A 23,144-nucleotide genomic window follows, 5' to 3' on the forward strand; every position below is an offset into this window, starting at 1 on the left:
ACTGGGCCCCACCGGGGGCAGGACACCCACTCTGAGCTTAGAGGCATTAGAATAAGGGGGACTGTGCTCTTTGGGGACCAGGGGGAAGCTCAGGCTGGTAAGCCTGTTTGGAGGCAGGGGGACAGCAGCAGGATGGGTGTTTAACTGAGGAAAGTGGGCAGGCAGTGCCTCAGTCAGGGCCACCGAGGGATGGGGCCACTAACCCCCTCATGGCACTGTGCATCCTGTACATAAACGCACTGCTTGTGAGCACACCAGAGGATTCCCTCTCGGGATACCATCCCCGGAGACTTACTTTCTGTTTACCTCTTATTTCACTTCTATGCACAGTACATCATGCGAATTGCCGGGCTGGATGAAGCACAAGCTGGAGTCAAGACTGTTGGAAGAAATACCAACAACCTCATAGATGCAGACGATACCACTCTAAATGGCAGAAAGTGAAGAGGAACCAAAGAGCCTCCTGATGAGGGTGAAAGAGGAGAGTGAAAAAGCTGGCTTAAAACTCAATTTTCATAAAACTAAGACCATAGCATCTGATCCCATCACTTCATGGCAAAGAAAGGGAAAAAATGGAAGCAATGACAGATTTTCTGTTCTTGGGCTCCAAATTCACTGTTGATGGTGACTGCAGCCATGAAATTAAGACACTTGCTTCTTTCAGAAGGAAGGAAAGCTATGCCCAACCTACACAGCATGTTCAAAAGCAGAGACATCACTTGCTGACAAAGTTCCATATAGTCAAAACTATGTTTTTTTCAGTAGTCATGGACAGATGTGAGAGTTGGACCATAAAAAGCTGAGTGCTGAAGAATTGATGCTTTTGAATGGTGGTGCTGGAGAAGACTGTTGAGAGTCCCTTGGACAGCAAGGAGATCAAACCAGCCAATCCTAAAGGAAATCAACCCTGAATATTCACTGGAAGGACTAATGCTGAGCTGAAGCCCTAATACATTGGCCACCTGATGGGAAGAGCTGACTCACTGGAAAAGACCCTGATGCTGGGCAAGACTGAAGTCAAAGGAGGAGGCAGCAGAGGATGCGGTGTTTGGACAGCATCACTGACTCAATGGACACAAATCTGATCGAGCTCTGGGAAATGGTGAAGGATGGGGAATCTGGCATGCTGCTGCCCATGGGGGTCACAGAGTCAGACACAGCTTAGCAACCCAACAACAACAGCTTTTGTAAATGCTAGGCAATGAACAGGTTGTCAGGATGAGGGGGAAACAGTGCTCTAATGTTTAAATCACCTAGTGAGCCCTTCCCCTTCCAGGCAGAGCTGCCTTCCCCTGGCTACTGTGGCCACTGAATCTCCGTTCCTGTTGCCCCATCAGCAAGGTGACCTCAAGTACACTGACAGGGCTCGTCCCCAGAGGGGAGAGGAGAGCATCCAGTCGGTGGTGGCCTGCGCGCCAGGGTCTGGGCAGCTCGGAGGCATCAGGGACCCTGGAGGGAGCTGTGGGGACCACGTGGCTCAGCCAGACTGGCGGAGCCCGCCTCCTCCCTGACTCTGAGGGGCCACTGCAGGAGTTAGACCCTCAGGACCAAGTTACTCAATGCATGGCGGGGGCGGGGCCAGAGCCAGACCTACCTCATGATCCCTGAAGCAGCAACAAGCACCCCAGTTATAAGCACTTCCATAAGTACAGTGTCATACTATTTTGAAGAAAATAAAAGAACGTTCAGTTAAATGGAAAGGCATATCTGGGAATTGGTTGCGGAAGAATGAATACTGAAAATGTGATTCTTTCAAAAAATGAAGTGTAAAGACAAATAATTCCCAAGAGCACTGAAGGCTGGGGCAGCTGGGGACAAAATAACCCGATGTTGGAGGAATGCAGCCATTTCAGAAAGCAAACATCATGCTTCCGGGTGACTCCATCACAAAGAGAAATGCTAACAGGTCAAGAATTTTAGTCTTACATTTTAAAACATAAATATGTCTAAAACAAGAAAGTTCCCTGGTCTCTAGTGATAAGGATTTGGCACTTTCACTGTCGTGGCCTGGGTCCAATCACTATCTGAGGAATTGAGATCCAACAAGCCACATGGTACGGCCAGCTTGGCTGAAAACATTCTGGACCTGAGACTGAAAAGACTGTGACGTGAATGCTGACATCTGGACTGCAGGAGCCCTAGGGAGATCACTGAAAAGGAAGAGGAAGGATGTGCATTTCTTGGAGTTTAGAAAAAGAAGAAAAGGAAATGCAAGATTTTGGTTGGAAGGAGGATATAGGCACTAGGGTGAGGAAGTAAGTAAAACACTCCCCTCCCCTAACCAAGGGCTTCCCAGGTGGCTCAGTGGTAGAGAAGCTGCCTGACAAAGCAGGAGATGCAGGAGGCATGGGCTCAATGCCTGGATCAGGACGATCTGCTGGCCGAGGAAATGGCAACCGTCTCCAGTATTCCTGCCTGGAGAATCCCATGGACAGAAGAGCCTGGTGGGCTGCAGTCCACGGGGTCGCAAAACACCAGACACGACTCAGCAACTGAGCCCAGCACAGCACTCCTAACCAGAGACAAGAGGAAAAGTTTAAATCTTCCCCACAAGGACGATGTACATAGGAATGAGCACAAGCGGATTCTTCCTCAGCTGCTCTGGAAATAAGGCGACACTGGACCAGGGCTTTCGAAATATCAAGGAAACGAGAAGCCAGGATTCTGGGGCTGTGAACCCAGCCTCAAAGCTCACGAACACAAAGCCCTGTTTAAACACACCCTTAGGCCCATGAGCCCTTGGAGGGTCTGCACTCCGAGACCTGCCCTTCAGTGGGGGTGCCGAGTGTCTGAGATGCCAGCAGACATGTGTTCATGAACGTGGCCACATGCCTCGGGGAAGCTGCTCAACCAGAATGAGAGAATACAAGTCTACACATGTCAGCATAGGATGGGTGAGGGCTGGTCCACAAGGATCCCACCCACACTAGCACTGTCTCTGTCCACCTGCGGAGGATTTGCCCAGCCTGGGTCCACAGCCTATGGGACCTCTCCCCTAGTGGCCACAGATACCTCTTTGCCCCTTACTCTGCTCTACACCCTGCCAGCAGGTCACTTTAGGTTCTAGTGGAAGGGGACAGTCCACATGGCACTCAGTTGGCACTGCGGACCTCTGGGCTTCCTCACCCCACCTCCAAACCATCAATAACCATGGGGTCTCCCTTCTCCATACACCTTCGAGGCTTCTGCTCCCTCATGGAAGGACCTTCAGACTCACTGTCCCCACCCCACTCCTGCCTTCCAGGGGGCTTTATTGGAAGTGCAGGTCTGATGAGGGACGTCCTACACTGAACAGAGACAAACTCTTTCTCCTGCCCCCAACCCCTGCCACAGCATCCCTGCTGGGTCTCTCTCTCCCAGGCTCTCTCCTCGGGGGTGCGGGAACAGAGCCAGGCCCAGCCCTGCACGTGCCCCTTTGTCTCTGGTCACCCTTGGCTCATGACTCCGCTGCCCCAAGTGTGAGCTCCCAGGACACATGCTGCCCGCAGCTGAGGCTGCACACCTGCCCCTCTGCCACAAGGAAGACGGAGCTGGGAGGGTGTACGAAGGCAGGCTAGGCAGCGGGATGACGACAGCAGCCTTCCTCCGGGTCTGCAGGAAATCTGGGCGCTGCTGGCGAGAGCCTGGAAGCTAGCGAGGCTGGACGTGGACCAAGGACTCCGGGTTCAAGTCAACAGCAGCTGCTTGCCTCCAGCAATTTGAAAAAAATGGAGCCTGGAGTCGAACAAAGAACAAAGAGTTGAAACACCTCTGTCCTTCCCCGCCCTTGTGACTCTCACACATTGCCCTTATTCCCTACATTCAGAGTCTCAAAGAGAGACTTCTATCTTAGTGATTTTTATAAGCACCAAAACCATTTGTACAAGAGAAACATACACACCCCTGCAAGGACACTCCCGGGTTCCAGCACTTCTCTGAGGTCAGCACCTATTGGACTCTACCTTCTGGGAATGAGGGCACTCGGGTATGCCCCAGGGACACCTGTTTTGGCCACAGAGTGTCTCTATACCCAGCCTGCTAGGACCCTCCCTGGGGAGGGAGCCGGGAAGAGGGGCTCCTTCTGCTCAAGGGCTAATGAAGGACAATTTATGGTTTAAACTCTTTACCACTTGCTCCTACTCACTCTCGCTCCTTATCCCTGCCTGTGTCCCCAGCATGATTTCTATCTAGGTGGACCCAACTTGCATTTCTGAAAGCTGGAATCAGGCTCTGATGATTCTCAATGGGCAGAGCTCAGCCCAGTGTCTGTGTGGGGGTGATACACACAGCAGGGGACAGGCAGGTCCCCAGATCCATGCAGGGGGGTGAACACACCCGGCTCCCCAAAGGAGGATCTATTCAGACGGAGCTTGAAAGGGGAGAACTCAAGAACTGGCTCTCCTGGAAAACTGCCCCCTACCGGTTTCTTTACAATGATCATCTAATGCCCTACACCTAATAAAAATATAATAAGGAATTCACTGTCAAGAAACTCATCTTTTCCCCTGAACTCAGGGCAGTTCCTGAAATTCAAGTTCAGTTCAGTTCAGTTCAGTTGCTCAGTTGTGTCTGACTCTTTGCGACCCCATGAACCGCATTTGCCAGGCCTCCCTGTCCATAACCAAGTCCCAGAGTCCACCCAATCCCATGTTCACTGTGTTGGTGATGCCATCCAAGCATCTCATCCTCTGTCGTCCCCTTCTCCACCTGCCTTCAATCTTTCCCAGTATCAGGGTCTTTTCAAATGAGTCAGCTCTCCACATCAGGTGGCCAAAGTATTGGAGTTTCAACTTCAACATCAGTCCCTCCAATGAACACCCAGGACTGATCTCCTTTAGGATGGACTGGTTGGATCTCCTTTGCATCCAAGGGACTTTCAAGAGTCTTGTCAACACCACAGTTAAAAGTATCAATTCTTCTCCACTCAGCCTTCTTTATAGTCCAACTCTCACATCCATACATGACTACTGGAAAAACCATAGCGTTGACTAGTCAGACCTTTCTTGTCAAAGTAATGTCTCTGCTTTTATGGGAAACTCGAGTGACTTCCCATAACTTGAGGTTTCCTTCCTGAATACGGGACCTGGCTATCAGACCTGAGGTGCATGGATTCTGAATCCTTCCCGCCTCCTCCTTTCCTGGCTCCGCCCTGGAATCATCATTTGGGTTGAATGTAGCCGCTCAGACCTGCGCACAGACAGGCTGCAGCTGCAGGCGTGGAGGAGCCGGTTACCGGTTACCGGGTCGCAGGTGAGAGCTGGAGGGATGGTGGCCGGGGCTCCTGGTGTAGGATCGCACTCAAATAGGGGCTGGGTTGATGGAGATGGAGCGCTGAGCTCCCAGGCTCTGTGCTCTGCCTCTCCGCTGAAGGAGGGAAAAAGACAAAGGCTTCCTGACCTGGTGGGGAACTGCGTCTCTGAGGGGCCGCTCCAAGCTTGACTCTGCCATTGTTGGGATGGGCAGAGAGTTGGCGTCTTGAGCTCCTGCATGTCCACCCATACGCACAAAACCTGCGTCCCAGACCACACCTGGGAACACCAGGACACCTGCTGTCCCGGACCACATCTAGGTTTAAACACTTTCACGTCCAGGCCAACGCTGCGACTCTCATACTTGTGCACACACACTCACTTTCATGCACGTATGCACTTGTGTGACCTCACAAGGGGCACACATGCACACTCAGCCCATTCTCTCATAAACACTCATTAAAACAGAGGAAACCTGGAGAGGGGCACTCCACTGACTCGTTCTATGCTCTCCTTTCATTTTTGGTTAAGCTGCAGCAGCAATCTAAATTCAATTCACCTCCCACTACTGGTGAATGATCTGCAATTTGAAAGCCAATTTCCACTCCCAGTGCCTGGGGAGCCAGAGCCCCTGGGAGGCCCTCATCCCCTGGGACTAAATAGTGAAGGTGGTGGGGAGGTGCCCCCTGAGGGTGCAACCAGCAGGTGCAAGGAGGGGAGGATTCTCAGAGGAAGTGCCTTGTGAAAGAGAGTGAGAAGTAGCCCAGCTGATGGGCTGGCAGGTACTGATGGCCCGTGAGAGCAGCAATGGTTTACAGACTCAGCCCCCAGGCTTGCAGGAACTTATTACTGCCCAGTAGGGATCCGTCCAGAGTAGGCAATGACAACCCACTCCTGTAATCTTGCCTGGAAAATCCCAGGGATGGGGGAGCCTGGTGGGCTGCCGCCTATGGGGTCACACAGAGTGGACAAGACTAAAGCGACATAGCAGCAGCAGCAGCAGCAGTACCAGGGACCCTCCCTTCTGGCCATCCCAGCAGGGACAGGACACAGCAAAAGCTCCCAGGACTGAGGCATCCCTTCCCTCTGAGTCAGGGCTGGGGCTCCGATTCAGTGACTCCTGAAGGTGGTTGGTCGCCTCCCTCCACACTGTTGGTCAAAGGCCTGCCTGGACAGCAGGGTGCTCACCCTCCCATGTAAATATCCAGGTACATACACGTTACCACTGAGCCTTTGCGTGGGAAACCTGGTCCAGCTTCTCCTAGGTGCTGCAGGAATGGAGATCCCTGCCGACCGAGAACCCCTGTGCCCCTGGTCACCTGAATAGCCTCGAGCCACATACTTGCTGCCTCAGTTTCCCCAAGGTCCTGTGGCAGGACAAAGTGCTGGCAACGGCATGCACTTTCCAAGGTGTTCCACTGACTCCCAAATGTGATCAGGTCCCCAGTGACAGCACAAATCCCAGCTGTGTGCTCCAGCTTAACACATGGAGATACCAGCAGCTGTGACAGTGATCTGAGAGAATGGTGAATTGTTGCCTCACTTTTCCCAACTCCAGAAACCTCAGGGCCCCTCCAGCTCTTGCCCCATCATGCAGTCTTCCTGTAGCACCCCCCACCCTCTGCCTTCTCACCCCGCTCTTCCCCTGTTGTGCCCTGGCCTCTCTCTCTCCCATTTTCCTGTCCTTTGCAGCATCAGAGACAAGAGGAGGGACTCAGGCAGAGGAGTGGAAATGCCAGACTTAAAAACCCATCTGAATTTCAGATAACGAATCACTTTGAAATGTAAATATGTGGCAAATACTGCACAAAATATGCCTATATTTAAAAATAAGACAGCAGTGGAACCCCAGACTGATAAGTCTTGCCAAGGTGCCTGATGACAGGGGAGCTCCTCCCATCCCCAGTCTAGCTCCTCCAGCCCAGACCAGCTCCCCCCATCCCCATTCCAGCTCATCCATCCTCAGACCAGCCCCTGCATCCCAGTCCAACTCCTCCATCCTCAGACAGGACACTCCTTCCCAGTCCGGCTCATCCATCCCCAGTCCAGCTCTTTGCAGACACCGCTTCTGCACTCTATAAGGTGGAAAAGTCTGTGTCTCTGATGTACAGATTTGGTTTAGTTGAGACTGGTCTATGGTTTCAAGGATCTACCCCAACCTGGAGTTCTTCCCAGCTCCTAGGCTGTATCATCTGACAATGAGGAGCTAGGCCCAAGGTGGTTGGAGTTTGGGGGCAGAGACTGGTGGGAAGGGACCCTGGCATCCCTGTCCAGATTCTGGAACCATCCAGAGCCCTTCCCGGTGAGAACCTCAGGGAGCTCATGAAGTTGGACTGAGAGGTTCGTGTGTGTGAGGGCAGACCCCCGCCATGGCCTGGGGAAGGCTTGGGGAAAACTGGAGGTTTGAGGGCAGCGGAAAGAGCAGCAGGGAGTCCCCACGGGTGCCCATCTGGGAGCCTGTACTTCAGCAATCTTGGACAACACGACGGAAGATGGCCAGGGGTCACCTGTGCACAGGCCATATTCCCTCAGGAGGACTCCAAGTGGTGGTAGAAAGTCTGTGAGTGTCAGCACAGCTGCAGGGAAATATCCTTCCTTGTCTCTTCCAGCTTCTGGCGGCTCTGACATCCCTTGGCTTGTGGCCACATCCCTCCAGTCTGTGCCTCTGTCAGCTCCGGGCCTCTCCGTTGTCTGTTTCTGACAAATTTCTCTCTTTTTACAAGAAAGCCTGACACATTACACTGGGGCCCACACTGCTCTAATACAACTTCCTCTTTATTTATGGCTGCAAAGGCTCTATTTCCAAGTAAGGTCACCTTCACAGATTCTGGGTGGACATGTGTTTTGGGGCCACCTTTCACCCTTCCCTGATGGATCAGTGGTAAAGAAAGTGCCTGCCAATGCAGGAGAGGTGAGTTTGATCCCTGAGTCGGGAAGATCCCCTAGAGAAGGAAATGGCAACCCACTCCAATATTCTTGCAAGGGAATTCCCATGGACAGCAGAGCCTGGGCTCCAGTACATGGGGTTGCAAAGAGTCAGACACGGCTTAGCGACTAAAGAGCAGCATTCAGCCTTGTACATACAGTACAGAGGGCAAGAAGAGAGAGACAGTAGTGGGCTGTCTAACCTGATTCCACGTATGTAAAATCACATACATGTGTGTGCACAGAACACGTGTCTCTCAGGTGACGTCTTTCTTCCTCAACTACAAATGTTGTACTTATGTGAGAAAAGAAGGCTGTCCTTCTGACCGTAAATTAGGAATAGAAGCAAGTTTAGAAAATCAAGGGAAGCCAGAGACAGCAGCACCAGTCACAGGGGTCTGGGGGCTGAGACTGTCCCTCGCCATGTCATTCTCCTTGTTTGAGCCAGAGTCTCCTGGAGTCAGGACTGGGGCTGGTCACCAATGGCCCTCAGCTCCTGGAAGCGATTACATCCACACTTTCCTTTGCTCCTGGCCCTTCTGCCCAGTACCCAGCAAAGTGGAAAAGGAAAATCAGACACTGAATTCAAAACCAAAGGGTACCAAGTCCATGGCATTCTGGAAAAGGCAAAACTCTGGACACAGTAAAAAGATCGATGGTTGTCAGGAGCTGGGGGGAAGGATGAATGAATGGATGGAACACAGAGGATTTTCGGGCAGTGAAGCTACTTTTTGTTGTTGTTCAGTTGCTAAGTCACATCCCATTCTTTGTAACTCCATGGATTGTAACCTGCCAGGCTCCTCTGTCCTCCACTATCTCCTGAGTTTGCTCAAATTCATGTCCATTGAGTTGGTGATACTATCTAACCATCTCATCCTCTGTGTAGTACCTAATGGTAGCTACCTGTCATTATGAAAAGTGAAAGTGTTAGTCGCTCAGTCAGGTCTGAGTCTGTCCATGGAATTCCCTAGGATAGGCTACTGAAGTTGGTTGCCATTTCCTACTCCAGAGGATCTCCCTGACCCAGGACTGAACCCTCATCTCTTGTGTCTCCTGCATCGGCAGGCAGATTCTTTACCACTGTGCCGTCTGGGAAGCCCAAACGTCAGTTTTACTGGATGCCAAATCCCGAGATGAGCATTTGTTTCAAAGGAAGTGAAAGTTCAGCTTTCCAGACTGTAACTCACGAGTTCCACAGGAAGACTCTTGTTGTAGATAAAAGCAAATCTGGAGAGTGGACCAAATGTCCCCAAATGCCAGTCCTCAGAATGCAAGAGTGGAAGAGGGGCTGGGAGCATCCAAGGTGGTCTTAGGCTGGTGTCAGGTTCAAGTGGCCACACGAGATTCTGTGTGTCATGACCATCTCTCAGGACACATGCTCAGGGAGTTTGCATGTTTTATATAAAATTCAAGATAACCCCAGCAATATAAAGGGACTTGTGTCCCAGGGACTTGTTTCCTGTCTCATCTGTCTTTCTCATCTGTGTTTCTCATCTGTCTGACAGTGGTCCCACTGCAGACGTTATAAAGGTGTCGAGAAGGGTCATGACACAGTTGGGTCAGGGAGGAGGTTGGGGACCCTCACCCACCCTGGACAGGGTGCAGCCCCTCTCACTGGCTTCCCAAGGAGCCTAAGGGAACTCTGACTCATCAGCTTTCCTTCCTCCAGGGAGTGTCCCAAAAACCAGTAAGGAGGACGAGGGACCCCTTAAAACTCATCCACGTCCTGCTGGCCATGCTGATGTCAGCATCCACTCTCCTCGCTCCCAGGATGTTCTGGGTCCTCTTGTTGGCGGCCTTCAGGAGTGCTCAGAGTGGAAGTAAGTGGCATGGTCCCAACTCTGCCTGCATGGGAAGAAGGGGAGGGGGAGAGGGGGCGGGGAATGCAGCAGGGGCAAGATGGGTGTGGGAGGAGAGACCTAGATCAGGCCAGGAGGGGCCCAGGCTCCAGGTAGTGCCAGTGACCCCAGGAAGGGCAGTCACTGGATGGCCTGAGGTCCAGCCATGACCCACACGTGTGACTTTCCCCGCACAGCCTGGGACAACCCCAACTGCACCAGGGGTGTGGTTTCTGTGCCGAGGGGCAAGCCAGCCACAATGAGCTGCAGCATCTCCAATGCCTTCTCCCACATCAACATCTCCCTGAAAGTGAACCCCATGGCACCCTGGAAGCTCATCTGCAATGTAAAGCCCCCAGGAGACTTCTGCAAGGATGGATGGGAGCTCTGGATTTGGAAGGACCAGGCATACCTAGTAACTGATAAAGCCCAGGACACCCAGTCAGGGCTGTACAAGTGGACTCTGCAGGGACGCCAGATAAATACCGAAATCACCACACTGACTGTTGTAGGTGAGCAGGGCGGGGTGGGGGTTATTGACCCCAAGAGCTTCTCTTTTGGCGGGCAGGAGTGCGGAGCAACTAGGGAGGAGTGACTCCTGCCCACCTGAGGTGCCCAGAGCCACGGAGATGAGGCCTGAAGAGGACTTCCACCCTGCCCCTCCCACGCCGCGGCTGTGCCCTCTCTGAGCTTCTCAGGGCAGCCCCGGCACGTGTGCCTGCTCACTGTCCCCGTGTGCTCAGGGAGCTGGCACCTCCCTCCCTAAACACCGCCTATCCCCCCACCCCCACCCCTTGCTTTGCTGCAAACTCCCCAAGTCAACCGTCGCTCCCTCTACCGCTTTGCCTTTCATACGCAGTCAGAGTCACCCTGAGCGCTGGGGACAGGAAGCAGGGCTCCAGCTTTGCCCCGGACCAGGAACAGTGGGAGGGGCTGAGAGGCACCCCTCAGCCTAGCCGGGCCCTGGGCGGGGAACCCAGTGAGGCCTTCATGAACTCCTGTATCCAGGGCTCATCTGATACCTGGGGCAGACGGGCTGTGTCAGGGCAGGCCCTGGGCAGGCCCCCGCCAACCTGCCCTGTGTCTCTTTGCAGGGTCGCATTACCTGCCTGTCATACCTCCCACAGGTAGGTGTTCCTATCTTCATCCTGGGCTACAGGAGGGAACCCCCAGAAAGCCCCCTCGGGTCTTCCCTGTGCAGACACCCTCACCCTCTGTTACTGGAGCCCTGCCCATCCCATGCACCCATCCCCCTGCCATTCTCCCACCCATGGGCTTCCTAACCACAGGCGATGTCCCCCTCGAGGGTGCCCCCAAGGTGGTGGGGGCTCCTGCACAGGTGAACAAAGGAGGAAGGGCCCGGTCCCTCCTATTTATCGCAGGTCGGCAGAGGAGCACACCCCGTTCCAATCATAATCCTCAACACACTGAGCGAGATGCTGGTAATCTTCCCCATCCTTGCCTCGTCGTCCTCCTCAGCCTGCTGATCTGCACACTGGTCTAGTGCTGAAGGTGTGGCTCCCTGAACTTCAAGCTCCAGAAGGTATTGGCCGCTGAGCCTGGTCTGTGGGTGGGGGAGGGGTAGGGTCATCCCAGACCCGGCATAGACACTCTGCCCCATGGTCTCATACTCACCGAGACCAGTGAGAGATTGGGGAGCATTTGAGGTCCCAGGGAGCCAGAACTGCTGCCCCAGAGGACCCCAGGCAACAAATGCAGTACTAGTCCCAGAACGCAGATGCCCCACCGCAGACAGGCCATGGAGTCCACACCACCCCTAGGACCCCCTAGGGGATGGCATGGGGGCTTCCTGCTTCTTCCAGGAGACCTAGATGTGTGGGTGGGGGATATTCCCAAAGGACGCACTTGTAGGCAAAGGTGTCTTGCGTGGCTCTCATCCCTCCCACTCTCCCCACTTCCCCAAGTAAGGAGGCTCTGAACCTGGGGTGGGGAGCTGAGTGCACCGTGCACACTGGACTCTGCAGAGGGGACGTGCGGGGAAGAGCAGCTGAGGACTAGGAAGCTTGGCCACTTCCTGGCGTCTTCCTGATGGACATGCCAGGGAGGGCTCCTTAGCAGTTTCTGGGGCCCAAAGTGCAAAAATCTCATGTTCCATAGCACTTGACCTAACAGGACCCTTCCCTCCTCCACCCCACCCAGGCCTGGGCTCCTCCCCAGGGCAGGAGTGCCACGCTTCGGTCACCTTGGAGATGCCCCAGTCTGGGGTCCTCAACTGATCATGGACACTCTCTTGTCTTTAGAACATGAATAAGAACCAGTTTGAGGGACGTTCCAGGAAGCACCTGTGGAACCAAAATGAGGATATCAGTGGCCTGAGATGATGCATGGGGCATCCTCCACCACCCTCACAGGGTAGAGCAGCCCCTCTGGATGGGAGGCCAGACAGGTGGCTGCTGCTGGAATCTCTGTCCAACCTCCCTGGTCTTCCCCAGCCCTGGGGCTCCCCACTCTGCCACCTGCCCCACGTGCTGCCCCTTCCTGTTCCCAAACCGCATCCCAAACCATATATGCCAGATGTGTCTACAAGCAAAGCTGTGCAACTCCCTGAGTGTATTCTTTGTTGTTTTTTTGGAGGTGGGCTGGGATGTCTTTTTTTCTTCCTTTCCTCTTTTGTTCCCTTATGATTTGATGACTTCCGTGATGCACTTGAATTGCTTTCTCTTTTTTGTGTGTATACCTATGATAATAGACTTCCGGTTTGTGGTGACCATGAGATCTCGATACAGCAGTCTACACATACGTGCATGAGTGTCTTAAGTTGCTGATCTCTTCTTTCCAGTGCATTTCGAATGTCCTGCGTGCGTCCTCTCCTCCTCTCGTGATTCTTGGTTTTGACCTCCTGTTTGTGTGCGTGGATGGTGTCCTACTTCTACTGCATGTTTGCCTTTACTGATGAGCCCTCTTATTTCATCCTTTTCCTGTCTCTCGTTGTAGCCTTTTCTTTTCAGCATAGAGAAGTTCCTTTAAAGATGGAGCTGCTTGGTGGTTCATTGAATATGTTCCTAAAAGGTACATATAATGTGATAAAAAGAAGGTTTTTCTAGAAGTGCTACATTCCGTGCTTTGCAAAACATCCACATTGCTAATCCTCAAGATGACTACACTAAACCTAGTAGCAAATCATCGAATGAGCTGAGAAATATATCCTTAAGTGAAGAAAATAAAAATCTGAAAGAAGCTGCTGTGAGTCTCACAAGCTAAAAAGTCCCAATGAGGGCTTCCCTGGTGGTCGAGTGGTTAAGAATTTGCCTTGCAATGCAGGGGACGCGGGTTCGATCCTTGGTGAGGGAATTAAGATCCCAAGTGCTGTGTGGCAGCTAAGTCTGCATGCCACAACTAGAGACCCATGAGACCCGACACAGCCAAATAAACATATATTTAAAAAAAAAAAGGATTCCAAATACATGTAGAAGGCAATATCTGGGAGTCCTCACTCACCATGAAGAATCTTAGATTGGATCAGTGCACGGTGCCTGGCGAATGTGTTCTCATAGGAGCGTAACAATCCCAGAACAGCTTCGCTGGCACCCAGACTCCAGGTCTAGAACTGACCGAATTTGCATCTTCCAGGTTAAAGAAAGGTTCATGCCAGAAGTGCTGGATTTGTTCCGCCCCCTGGGCCAGGCCCTTCAGACACAGTGGGCACGGCACGTGGGACCGCCATGCTTTGGGGGCCGTGGAAATCTGTTCCATTTTGCCTAAAACAAACCAAAGGTGTTGATGCTTTGAAAGTCATTCAAATATTGCTATTATGGTGGGACGGGCTCACATTAAGTCATTCAGCCCCTGCACACCCAAGGCAGGAAACCTAGAAAGAAATAATGTGTCTGGGTCTTTGACTAATTTTAATTTTCAACTTGTTGCTTATCTGTACGTTTAAGGATTTCTCTAAAGGAAGTTTAGCTCTGAATCCTTGCAGTGCCCTAGAGACCCTTCCCCCCAGACTCCCTTGCTCGTCCTCAGCCACACTGGCCCTCTTTCAGGCCCTCAGAAACCCCAGGCATTCTCTGGCCCTGGGGACCATGTGTGTGCTGATGCCTCTGCTTGGAACCCTGTTCCCAGATATGCCACCTGACCCTCTCTCACCTCCTGAGTCCTTTACTCCTGTGGCCCCTGAGGTTCTGGGATCATTACCCTCCTGTGAGAAAACAGTCGCCAGGTACCGTGCATTGATCCAATCTGAGATTCTTCATGGTGAGTGAGGACTCCCAGATACTGCCTTCTGCGTGTATTTGGACTCCTCTCCCAACAGGTGCTGTGCGTCCTGCCGCAGGTCTGCTCGTCTTTTCCTGGAGTTGTCTCCAGACCACGGGCCTCTTGTTCATCTCACCCTCTGCCCTTCACACTGGCGCTGGCACGCGTGGGCGCCCAGGGAGTGCTGGTGATGAACAAAGGCAGGACGAGGTCGGAATGGGGTGTGTTTGACAAGCCTGATGCTTTTATTGGTTCCTGCCAACAATTTTGCTAAGATCCTCTGGGCCTTTGGCAAGATACTGCCCCTGAACTAGATACACCTCACGCAAGAAGTGTCTGTAAGTAGGTGGACAGCCCCTGCCAGGGGCAGTCACCTAGCAAACCTAATCCGCCCCCACCCCAAACCCCACCCAGGACCCCGAACCATCAGCACAGGAACGCCCTGTTAGGAGGGGGTCTCTAGGGAGGAAATCTCTTAGGGCTGTCTAGCCACACTTGGTCCACGCGTGAACCACACACACACACCCGGCACACGCACATGTGGCTTTGGGCCAACACTGGAAGCTTGGCCCTCTACCCCAAGGCTGCCAGGACAGAAACGTCTTCCTGTTCCTGGTTGCCCAGAGTCTGTCTCCTCTTCAAGCACCTCTGAGCCCTCGGGGTCAGGGTGCAGGCATGGGTGTCCCTCTGCCCTGAGGGCTGCTCACCAGTACCCTGGTGCACCAACATACTGGATGGTAGCCCAGCTGAGCGGTCTCCAGCCCTTGCACCCACAGGAAAGAGAATCGTGAGCCACACGGGCAGCCACAACCTGGGCACATGCCCCGGCCTTTCCCTACGACCACACCTAGCCCCCAGGGGGCAGTGGTGACTGGCTTGATACTCCAAGTTTCTGGACATAAATCAAGTCCCAGCAGAAAGTGAACCAGAAGACCGGGGCATCTGGAAGCGGACCCCCATCCCCACCTGGGGACCCCCTTGTCTTTCTCCTGGTCCTGCCCCTGCCCATTCTTGCCCTCCTTTCTCCTCTCCCTGGTGTGCAAGTGGGGCAGAGGGGCAGGATCACGGGGCTACCAGTGTTATCCTAACTAGACACTCCTGTGAGAAAGTCAGCCCTGAGCTTCTGAGGGGGGCAGGGGCAGCTTGTGAGTTATCCTGGATGATCTGGAGGGGTCTCTGACGGGGACTCAACCTGAAGGCCATGTGGCCGGCCCCCAGCTCCTCCCCAGGCTCGCCCTAGAGTGTGGCAGGAAGGCTCTCTCCAACCTGGAGCTCATGCACACCAACAGGGGCTCTCTAAGGAAATTAACACAAAATCACCAGTACAAGTCCTGGGACAGAAGCAAATGCTTATTTGGAACGAGAAAAGAAATCACACATTTTATAAAGCATCCAAAATATCCAGGAAGTAACAATATTTTAAAATTAACTGACACCATGGATCATTCTCTTTTTTTTTTTGACTGCATAATTTCACTGTCTCCTCTTTGGTGGCCTCTTCAGATGACCACAAAAGAGCACAGAGAAATGTCATTCTTATGAAAGCCCAAGCCTGGCTGGAACAAGATGTTTATGATGGACCAGGATGTGCTTGGCCTGCTGGGGTGTGAAACAAGTGCCTTGACTCCCTACAAACACAGGAATTTCAGAAAATTCTAGTTTTCAAAGTCTCACACAGAAAGAAAGATGGGCAGCAGGGGGTGGGGGTGAGGGTGGAGTTGGTGCAGCTATAATTGTGTCTGACTGCATCGTGGAGAGCACTCCCGGAAGTGAAATGTGTGTTGACCAGCATGGGCGAGTACCACGGCCTCTGCCAACAATCTCACATCTTATACACCTCAGCTGACGCTGCCAGGCACCGAAGGACATGGGTCCCTTCGTCCATCCCTTGAACCACACATCTCACAGCTTCCTGTCATGAAGCCAGAGAGCCCGCCCAGAGCAGGGGGCGGGTAGGGAAGAAATCTGTATCTGGAGGCCAGAATGGATTGCAAATGTAGTGGTCTAAAAAAACAGCAATTAATTTTTTCACAATTCTGGAGGCCAGAAGTTCAAAACCAGCGTAGGGTTGGTGCTTCCTGGAGGCTCCGAGGGAGAACCTGCCCCAGGCTTCTTCCAGCTCCTGGTGGTGCCGGCGATGCGTGCTTCCTGGGCTTGTGGCCACGTCTCCACACTCTCTGCCCCGTCCCCGCATGGCCTTCTCCCAGTATCCAAAATCGTTTCTCCTTATAAGGACATCAGTCGTAACAGGATTAAGGCCTGACAGGATGGTTTCGTCTTGACTACATCTGCAAAGACCCTGACTCCAAATAAGGTTCCATTCACATTCCGGGTGGATATGAATTTGGAGGAGTACCGTTCACCTTTGGGCTTCCCTGGTGCCTCAGAGGTAAAGAACCCTCCTGCAACGCAGGAGCCGTAGGAGACGTGAGTTCGATCCCTGGGTCAGGAAAATCCCCTGGAGGAGAGCATGGCAATCCACTCCAGTATTCTTGCCTGGAGAATCCCATGGACAGAGTAACCTGGTGGGCTACGGTCCATGGGGTCACAGAGAGTCAGACACGACTGAAGTGACTAAGCACATACGTTTTCAACCTCAGCTCACCATTCCTCTCCCAGTTAGACAGCAAAACCTTCATCGATCTTAGAGACACTGGCACACCCATCAATAGACCTATCAAATCAACTAAATGTATCGTCAGGTCAATTTCCTCTGAGCCAGGCCTCAGAGATACTCTGGGCCAGACTGAGGCCGCCTGACACGCAAGCAGACTGGAGAGAGACAGGGGTCCGGATCACTGCGCTTACACATCTTCACCAAGTTTTATCTCATATGCGATGCCCCAGGCCTTGGGAGCGTCTGAGGCCTGATTGTCAGAACCACATAGTAAAACCTCCTCGGCCCACTGGATAGGATGTTTCCAGGAGATGGTGTCCACCTTGTGTTCCAGCTCAAACCCCCTACACACAACTTCTAGATTTCGAGAGTGGATGGTTATTCCTATACAGCAGGTGCGATGGGCCCAGATCCTTGCAGGGCAGCACAGATCCCAGGTCAAAGACCCACCTCAGCCCCACATCCTGAAGCTTCCCCGAGAGTCTGCTGTGGGTCTCTCGACCATCAGAGCTGAGACTACCCCAAGCCTCTACCCCACAGTGGAACTTTCCAGCCCTGCCTCATACCACATTGCTGTGGGGTCAGCTCTGGGCTCTACAAGGAGGACACACCCAATTCAGGGTCAGTGGGTGCTCAGCCTGAAGAACACGCCGGGCAGTGCCCTACAGATGCCTGACTGATCTAACCACGTTAAGATCCAAAGACCCATGGACACCCCAGACTCAGTCCTGCTTAAGAGGAGATTTACCATCCTCTTTTATTCACCGTGGGCCAAGAGGAAGGCAGAGGAGGGGACTCAGCCTCCAGGCCCCAGTCCTCCAAACAAGGAGGGGATGCCAGCCCCAGTGGGCCCAGAACGTCTGGGGAGAACCTGGTTGCTGTGGGAGCCTCCGCCCTGGGAGAGCTGCCACGCTTCAGCCCCTCAACCCAGCGTCCCAAAACTACAGACTGAGGCCTACGTGGTCACCATTGTCCTGGCCTCCCTACAACACCCCAGGCTGGGAAGGACTGACCTCTCCACAACAGCCCCGGTAGCCATTAACAATGAATGAGGCCTTGGGCCTGGAGAGGAACAATGGTGAGTGGCCCAGAGACTGAGACATGGGGCCCACTGCAGCATCAGGAGGAAGGGACACAAATACCTATAAGTGGGAGGGAAGTTCTCTGTCAGATGGATTTTTTCCCATCTGAGCCTCCAGGGAAGCCACAGAGTGGCCCTCGAACATGCCTTTGCATCTGGCTGACCCTCCTCCAGTGTTTGGGGTTCCCAGCCACATCCCATGGCCACACAGACCAACTGGGTTTAACCCATTCATTTCCTTGGAATGTAGCAATTTTTTTTTCTTTCATAAAGTCTATGTGGGCAGCTATCAGCTGAAACCAGATATAGCAAAATGTCCATCTCCCCATCATGGCTGAACGCCACCTATTCTTTCAAAGGGTTCTGGTTTCAGACCACCTGCCCTCCCAGTTCATGCTGAGCCTGCCCATCTCCCCATGTAGGAAGAGAGAGGCTGTGGGGTCACGCCCCTTGTCTCACGGGTGCCTCAGGCAGGCAGGGTCACTGCAGGCTGGGTGGGGGGTGGCAAGTGAGGGGGTGGAAGGGACTGGGCGCCTGTCAGCACTGTCACTGAGAGTTGTTTGCCATCGATGGCTCCCTGCTCCCACCACTGGCAGAAAGCTCAGTCTTGTCACTTCAGCAAGAGTCAGGCCGTGACCTCTGCCAGCAGCCCAGTGTGCCATGGGCGTGGCCCTGTCGGTGCTCCCTGCCCTGCTGCCTAGAGACATGTGGAAGTCGGGGTGCCTCTGGAGTTGGGGCCACAGACTCCCCTGCTGGAAGGTTCCCAGGGAGGGAAGGCAGCAGCACAGCTCTGCTCAGATTCCCGCTGACTCGCGCCCGCTGCCTCCCCAGTGCGCAGGCGGGGGGAGGCACACTTTCCACCCTGGCTTTCAGGTGGCCATGCGTCCCCCTGCCACCACCTGCAGGAACGGATGCTGCCCTGTGAGCCAGGCTGGGGTTCCCCTGGTTCCCATGAGGCACAGAGAGGGCCTGAGCCCTGTGACCTGAGCCCAGCTCCCTGCCCCTGCCTACCAGGCCACCGACGGGGACTTAGGGTTCATGCTTCTGGGGTGCATGGGTTAAGGAAAGTCTCTGATCCCAAAGGCCTGAGTGATGGTTAATGGTGAAACCTCCCACTCTGGCCCCACCTGAGAAACAGAGAGGGGGCCCCGTGGATATGGAATCCATTAGCCACAGACCTTCGCTTAAATACACCAAGCACCAAAGACGTAAACCTGAATGCTTCTGGTAGACTTTCTTTTTTTCTCTCACCACCTGTAAAAAGAGCATCTCCTTCAAAACACACATTCCAGGAAGCTAATAGAAAAGGCTGAGGATTAAACATTCTGGGCAAACCATAGCAATGCGGCCTCAGTGACTGGCGGCCTGCCCTCATGGAGACCGGGCTCGTCACTGGCTGTCATCTGAGTGAATGGCTGAGGCGCTTGATGAATAACACGTGTTTTCAGTTTAAAACCATTTCTAAGGTTTATTTCAGTTTATTTGTTTTGAAGTCAGAGAAAACCCAAACTCGTACGGAGAATGAGCTGGGAGGTTCAGACATTCGACACAGGCACAGGTCACACTCACTCAGCTTGCACTCCATGACGGTCCTGCCCACAGGCTGTAGACGGGCCTGCACTCGAGAAACCGCAGGACGTATGTGAGCAGCTGTGAGCAGCTCTCGTCACCGCCATGGACCCTGTTGCTGGACACGGTGCGGGATGCCATGAAGGGACATCCTGAAGGGAATCACAAGGGGACCCAAAGAGGAGACACCACGAAGGGATAATCATGAGAGGATGCCACAAGGAGACACCATGAGGGAAACATCATCAGGGGATGTCATGAGAGGACACCATGAGGGCAGCTGTGAAGGGAACATCATGAGGAGCCGCCATGGGGCAAACCGTTGGGTACACTATGAGGGGAACAGGATCAGGGACGCCACGGGGGGATAGTAAGGAGGAGACCCCGCGAGGAAAGAAACATCATCCGGGGAAGCCAGGAGGGAACAACCTGAGGCGATGCCATGAGGAGAATATTAAGGGGAACAGCCATGTGGGGAACTTGAGGGGAACTGTGAGAGGATTCTCTGAGGGGATATCAGGGGAGTGTGCCATGAGGGGACATTGACAGATACACAAACGGCCCCACGGAGGCATAGCCACGCCTCCTACTTTATGCCCCTGTTCCTGCTGTGCGTTGCACTTTTGTTTAAAGACCCACGACTAGACAAAACCAGCATGTAAACACAAGACTGAATCACACCCATAAATCTTTGGGTGGTGGGAGGATTATGGAAGCTGAGGGCTTCCAGGAACCCTTGGCCTGCCCCACTGGCCTGTGGCAGGCCCCTCAAGTTCCTGGGGATCCCAAAGACATGGAGGAGCAGCCCTGGGGCGGCAGCATCTGCTCCCAGGCCTGGGACTCTGGTGCTGACTTACTGTTTGCCAATGGCATCCCCTGGTGGTGACTTCAGGCTGCATGGATGGGTGTGTCCCCACCCCAAACTGCAGCCTCCAGAAAGGAGCCCCAGCCCAATGCCGGCCTGGCTCTCATCAGAACCAAAACTAAGAGCCTGTCCTTGGAAACGCTGAGAACTCCCGACTCTGATCTGTCTGGCCTCTGTTTTCTGGTCTGTGGAATCAGGATGCTGCATCCTCAGCGTCCATTGTTCTCTCCCGGCAGAGCCCTGTCTGGTGGGTTGGGAACATGAGGAAGCCATCTCCAGGCCAGCTCTGCTGCATCAGCAGCCCCACAGACCTGCTGTGAGTGTGCAGGTGTGTCATGTCTGTGAGTGCGGGTGTGCAGTGTCTAAGTGTGCATGCATGTGCCCCCGGTGTCAGGTGTGTTCCCAGGGCCTTTGGAGCAAGTACCATGGTTCCAGGATCCCTCGTGCCTCGGCCAGGTCTAGTGACTGCAAGTCAATAGAAGACCTGATTAATAACCACAGGACCTTGAGATGCAGAGGGCTGGACCCCAAAGGCAGGAACCACACACTCAGAGGACTGAGAACCAGATGTTGGCCAAGGCCACTTTTGGGAAGGATTTTCTGCTTATCTGTGTTTTCCAAGGCTTCTAAAATGAACATGAAGTTCTGTGGAAATAAGAAAACACACAACTGTAACATTCTCAGCCAGTCTGTAGCCTATGTCCACAGTCTGGGTGAAGCAGAGACACGGAGAAGCATCAAGAAGGGCAGAGGGGCGACCCATCCAGCCTTCCCCTGCAGATGGAAACCCCAGGCCATGCACAAGCCTGTGTGGGGAGGGGTGTGTGGGTGCTATGTCTCTGTGCTGGGTTCGACAGCAAAGGGGCGGGGGGCGGTGTTAGGGAAATGACAACGGAGGAAGGCTTGTTCAGGTTTCAGAGGCTGGAGAGAAGGCCTCTGACTGACTTCTGATCTTGCCTGGACTATGTGCCTGCTGGCAAACACACCAATTGTTACCAGCAAGTCAAGGGGCACTTTGGATAAGAAAGGGAACGGGGCTTGGATTTTCTTGAGCCCCTGGAGTTCTGGCCAACTCCCTGGGGTCTGGAAAATCTCCTGACTCACAAGGTGAAACAAACAACAATGTAAAAGGTGAAGGAAAACCAGAGCTGCATTGTTGCACACCCACGGATGATGGTGTCAGCTGCACCCTGGGATTCCAAGCGGGAGCCTCCAAAACCGCAACTTGAAGTCTCACCTGCGAGATGCGGACCTTTTCCCAATTGGGACTCCGTATGGCTATTACCGAGGGACCTTCCAGCTCTGTTTAAGTCTGGATGTTGGTCGGCCCCATGTGGTGATGTATGTGCTGTTACTTTTCTCTATTGTTTCTATTTCTCTTCTTTTAAGGGCTGTATATTGAAATTAAGCCAAATATTCTTCTAGTAAATGTTGAAATTGTTTATTGTGTGAAAAGTGGTTTCTTTTGTTAATGAATCCTTCGAACCAAAAAGAAAAGTAAAACTTCCAGCAAAATGTTGAGGAGGGGGGGTGGCTCCGAGGTCACCCAGACAGATGTGATGCGGCACCATCCTTGAGGACTGTTTTACCTCTTTCTGTGACAATTGAGATTCTCTGCAATCTCAACAGACCGAGCTGGCAGCATAGGTGCCCACGAACACTCCCTGCAATGCCGGGAAAAGTGACACTGCGGCAGGGGGTGATTTCCAAACTGGGTCCTGGGGCTCATCTTTGTACTAAGACTCCAAGAACAGTCATGCTTGTCTGGGGTTCATCCCGTGCCAGGCTGCACAGGACATGTGTGTGCTTACCACAGAGCATCCAACCCCAAGACAGTGGGAGGCCAGTGCCAAGAAACTTCAAACAGCCGAGTTCATGCCAGACTGGTGGGGCTCAGGGCCCCCACAGCTGGGTGTGGCCTCTCAGTGGACTCCAGCCTGGGTCAGGCCCCCTGAGAACTGGAGAAACAGAAGGTGCCGTGTCAGAGTCCAAGGCCCCGAATCCTCAGCCAAAGGTCACTCTCATGTGGAGAAACCTCTGCAGCCTGTTCAGGGTCTGGTGTTGACTGGTTCACACCCTGGGCATCTTGCCCTGAAAATGACAGTCTCTGCCCTAGCTTTTCGGTCGCCACCAGATAGATCCACGACTGAGTGTCGTTTCCACTTTGGCCCAGTCGCTTCATTCTTTCTGGAGCTGTTAGTAATTGCCCTCTGCTCGTCCTGCTTTTGCCCAGTATCATATTGGACACCTTCTGATCTGGGGGCGGGGTGGGGTGGGGTGCTCATCTGGTATCATATCTTTTGCCTTTGCATATTGTTCATGGGGTCCTATGGCAAGAATACTGGGAGGAGTTTCCATTTCCTCCTCCATGGAACAATTTTGTCAGAACCCTTCACTATGTCCTGTCTCTCTTGGGTGGCCCCATGTGGCATGACTCACAGCTTCACTGAGTTACACAAGCCCCTTCACCACGACAGGGCTGGGATCTATGAAGGGGCTAAGAAGGTGTATGTGCCATAATCATGATGCTGGAGATTCTTAAATGTGGTTTCTCAAACCCCTCAGCAGAGGCAGTGGCTGGTGTGCGCTCTTTTGGTGGACTTTGCTTCTTGGGATTTGGTGGCAATTCCTTTTCATTCTTTCCTGATTCTGCAGAAAGAGAAATTGTAGGAGCAAGTCCTCGGAACACTCCAGCTTCTAGAAGCACAGTCTTCAGTACCCCGGCTCGTCTTTGCCACAGTAGAAAGGAGCGCACCATAGTGGTGACTCAGGAGTGAGCTGGGTAATCGGCCTGGTGGGTGGAGGT

At 53.3% G+C, this 23,144-nt stretch overlaps 1 protein-coding gene across 1 annotated transcript; it reads left to right on the forward strand.

Moving 5' to 3' along the window:
- The first annotated feature begins 5,058 nt into the window (after window positions 1-5,058).
- Window positions 5,059-13,189, forward strand: LOC113877588 (secreted and transmembrane protein 1A-like). The gene is made up of 6 exons (XM_027517812.1): window positions 5,059-5,229; window positions 9,823-9,973; window positions 10,189-10,503; window positions 11,086-11,118; window positions 11,374-11,534; window positions 12,253-13,189. Exons 2-5 carry the CDS (start codon window positions 9,889-9,891, stop codon window positions 11,493-11,495), a joined length of 555 nt encoding a protein of 184 aa, XP_027373613.1. The 5' UTR covers window positions 5,059-5,229; window positions 9,823-9,888; the 3' UTR covers window positions 11,496-11,534; window positions 12,253-13,189.
- The last annotated feature ends 9,955 nt before the right edge of the window (window positions 13,190-23,144 follow it).

This window comes from Bos indicus x Bos taurus, chromosome 19 (assembly GCF_003369695.1).
Source record: "Bos indicus x Bos taurus breed Angus x Brahman F1 hybrid chromosome 19, Bos_hybrid_MaternalHap_v2.0, whole genome shotgun sequence".
NCBI classification, from domain to species: Eukaryota; Metazoa; Chordata; class Mammalia; order Artiodactyla; family Bovidae; genus Bos; species Bos indicus x Bos taurus.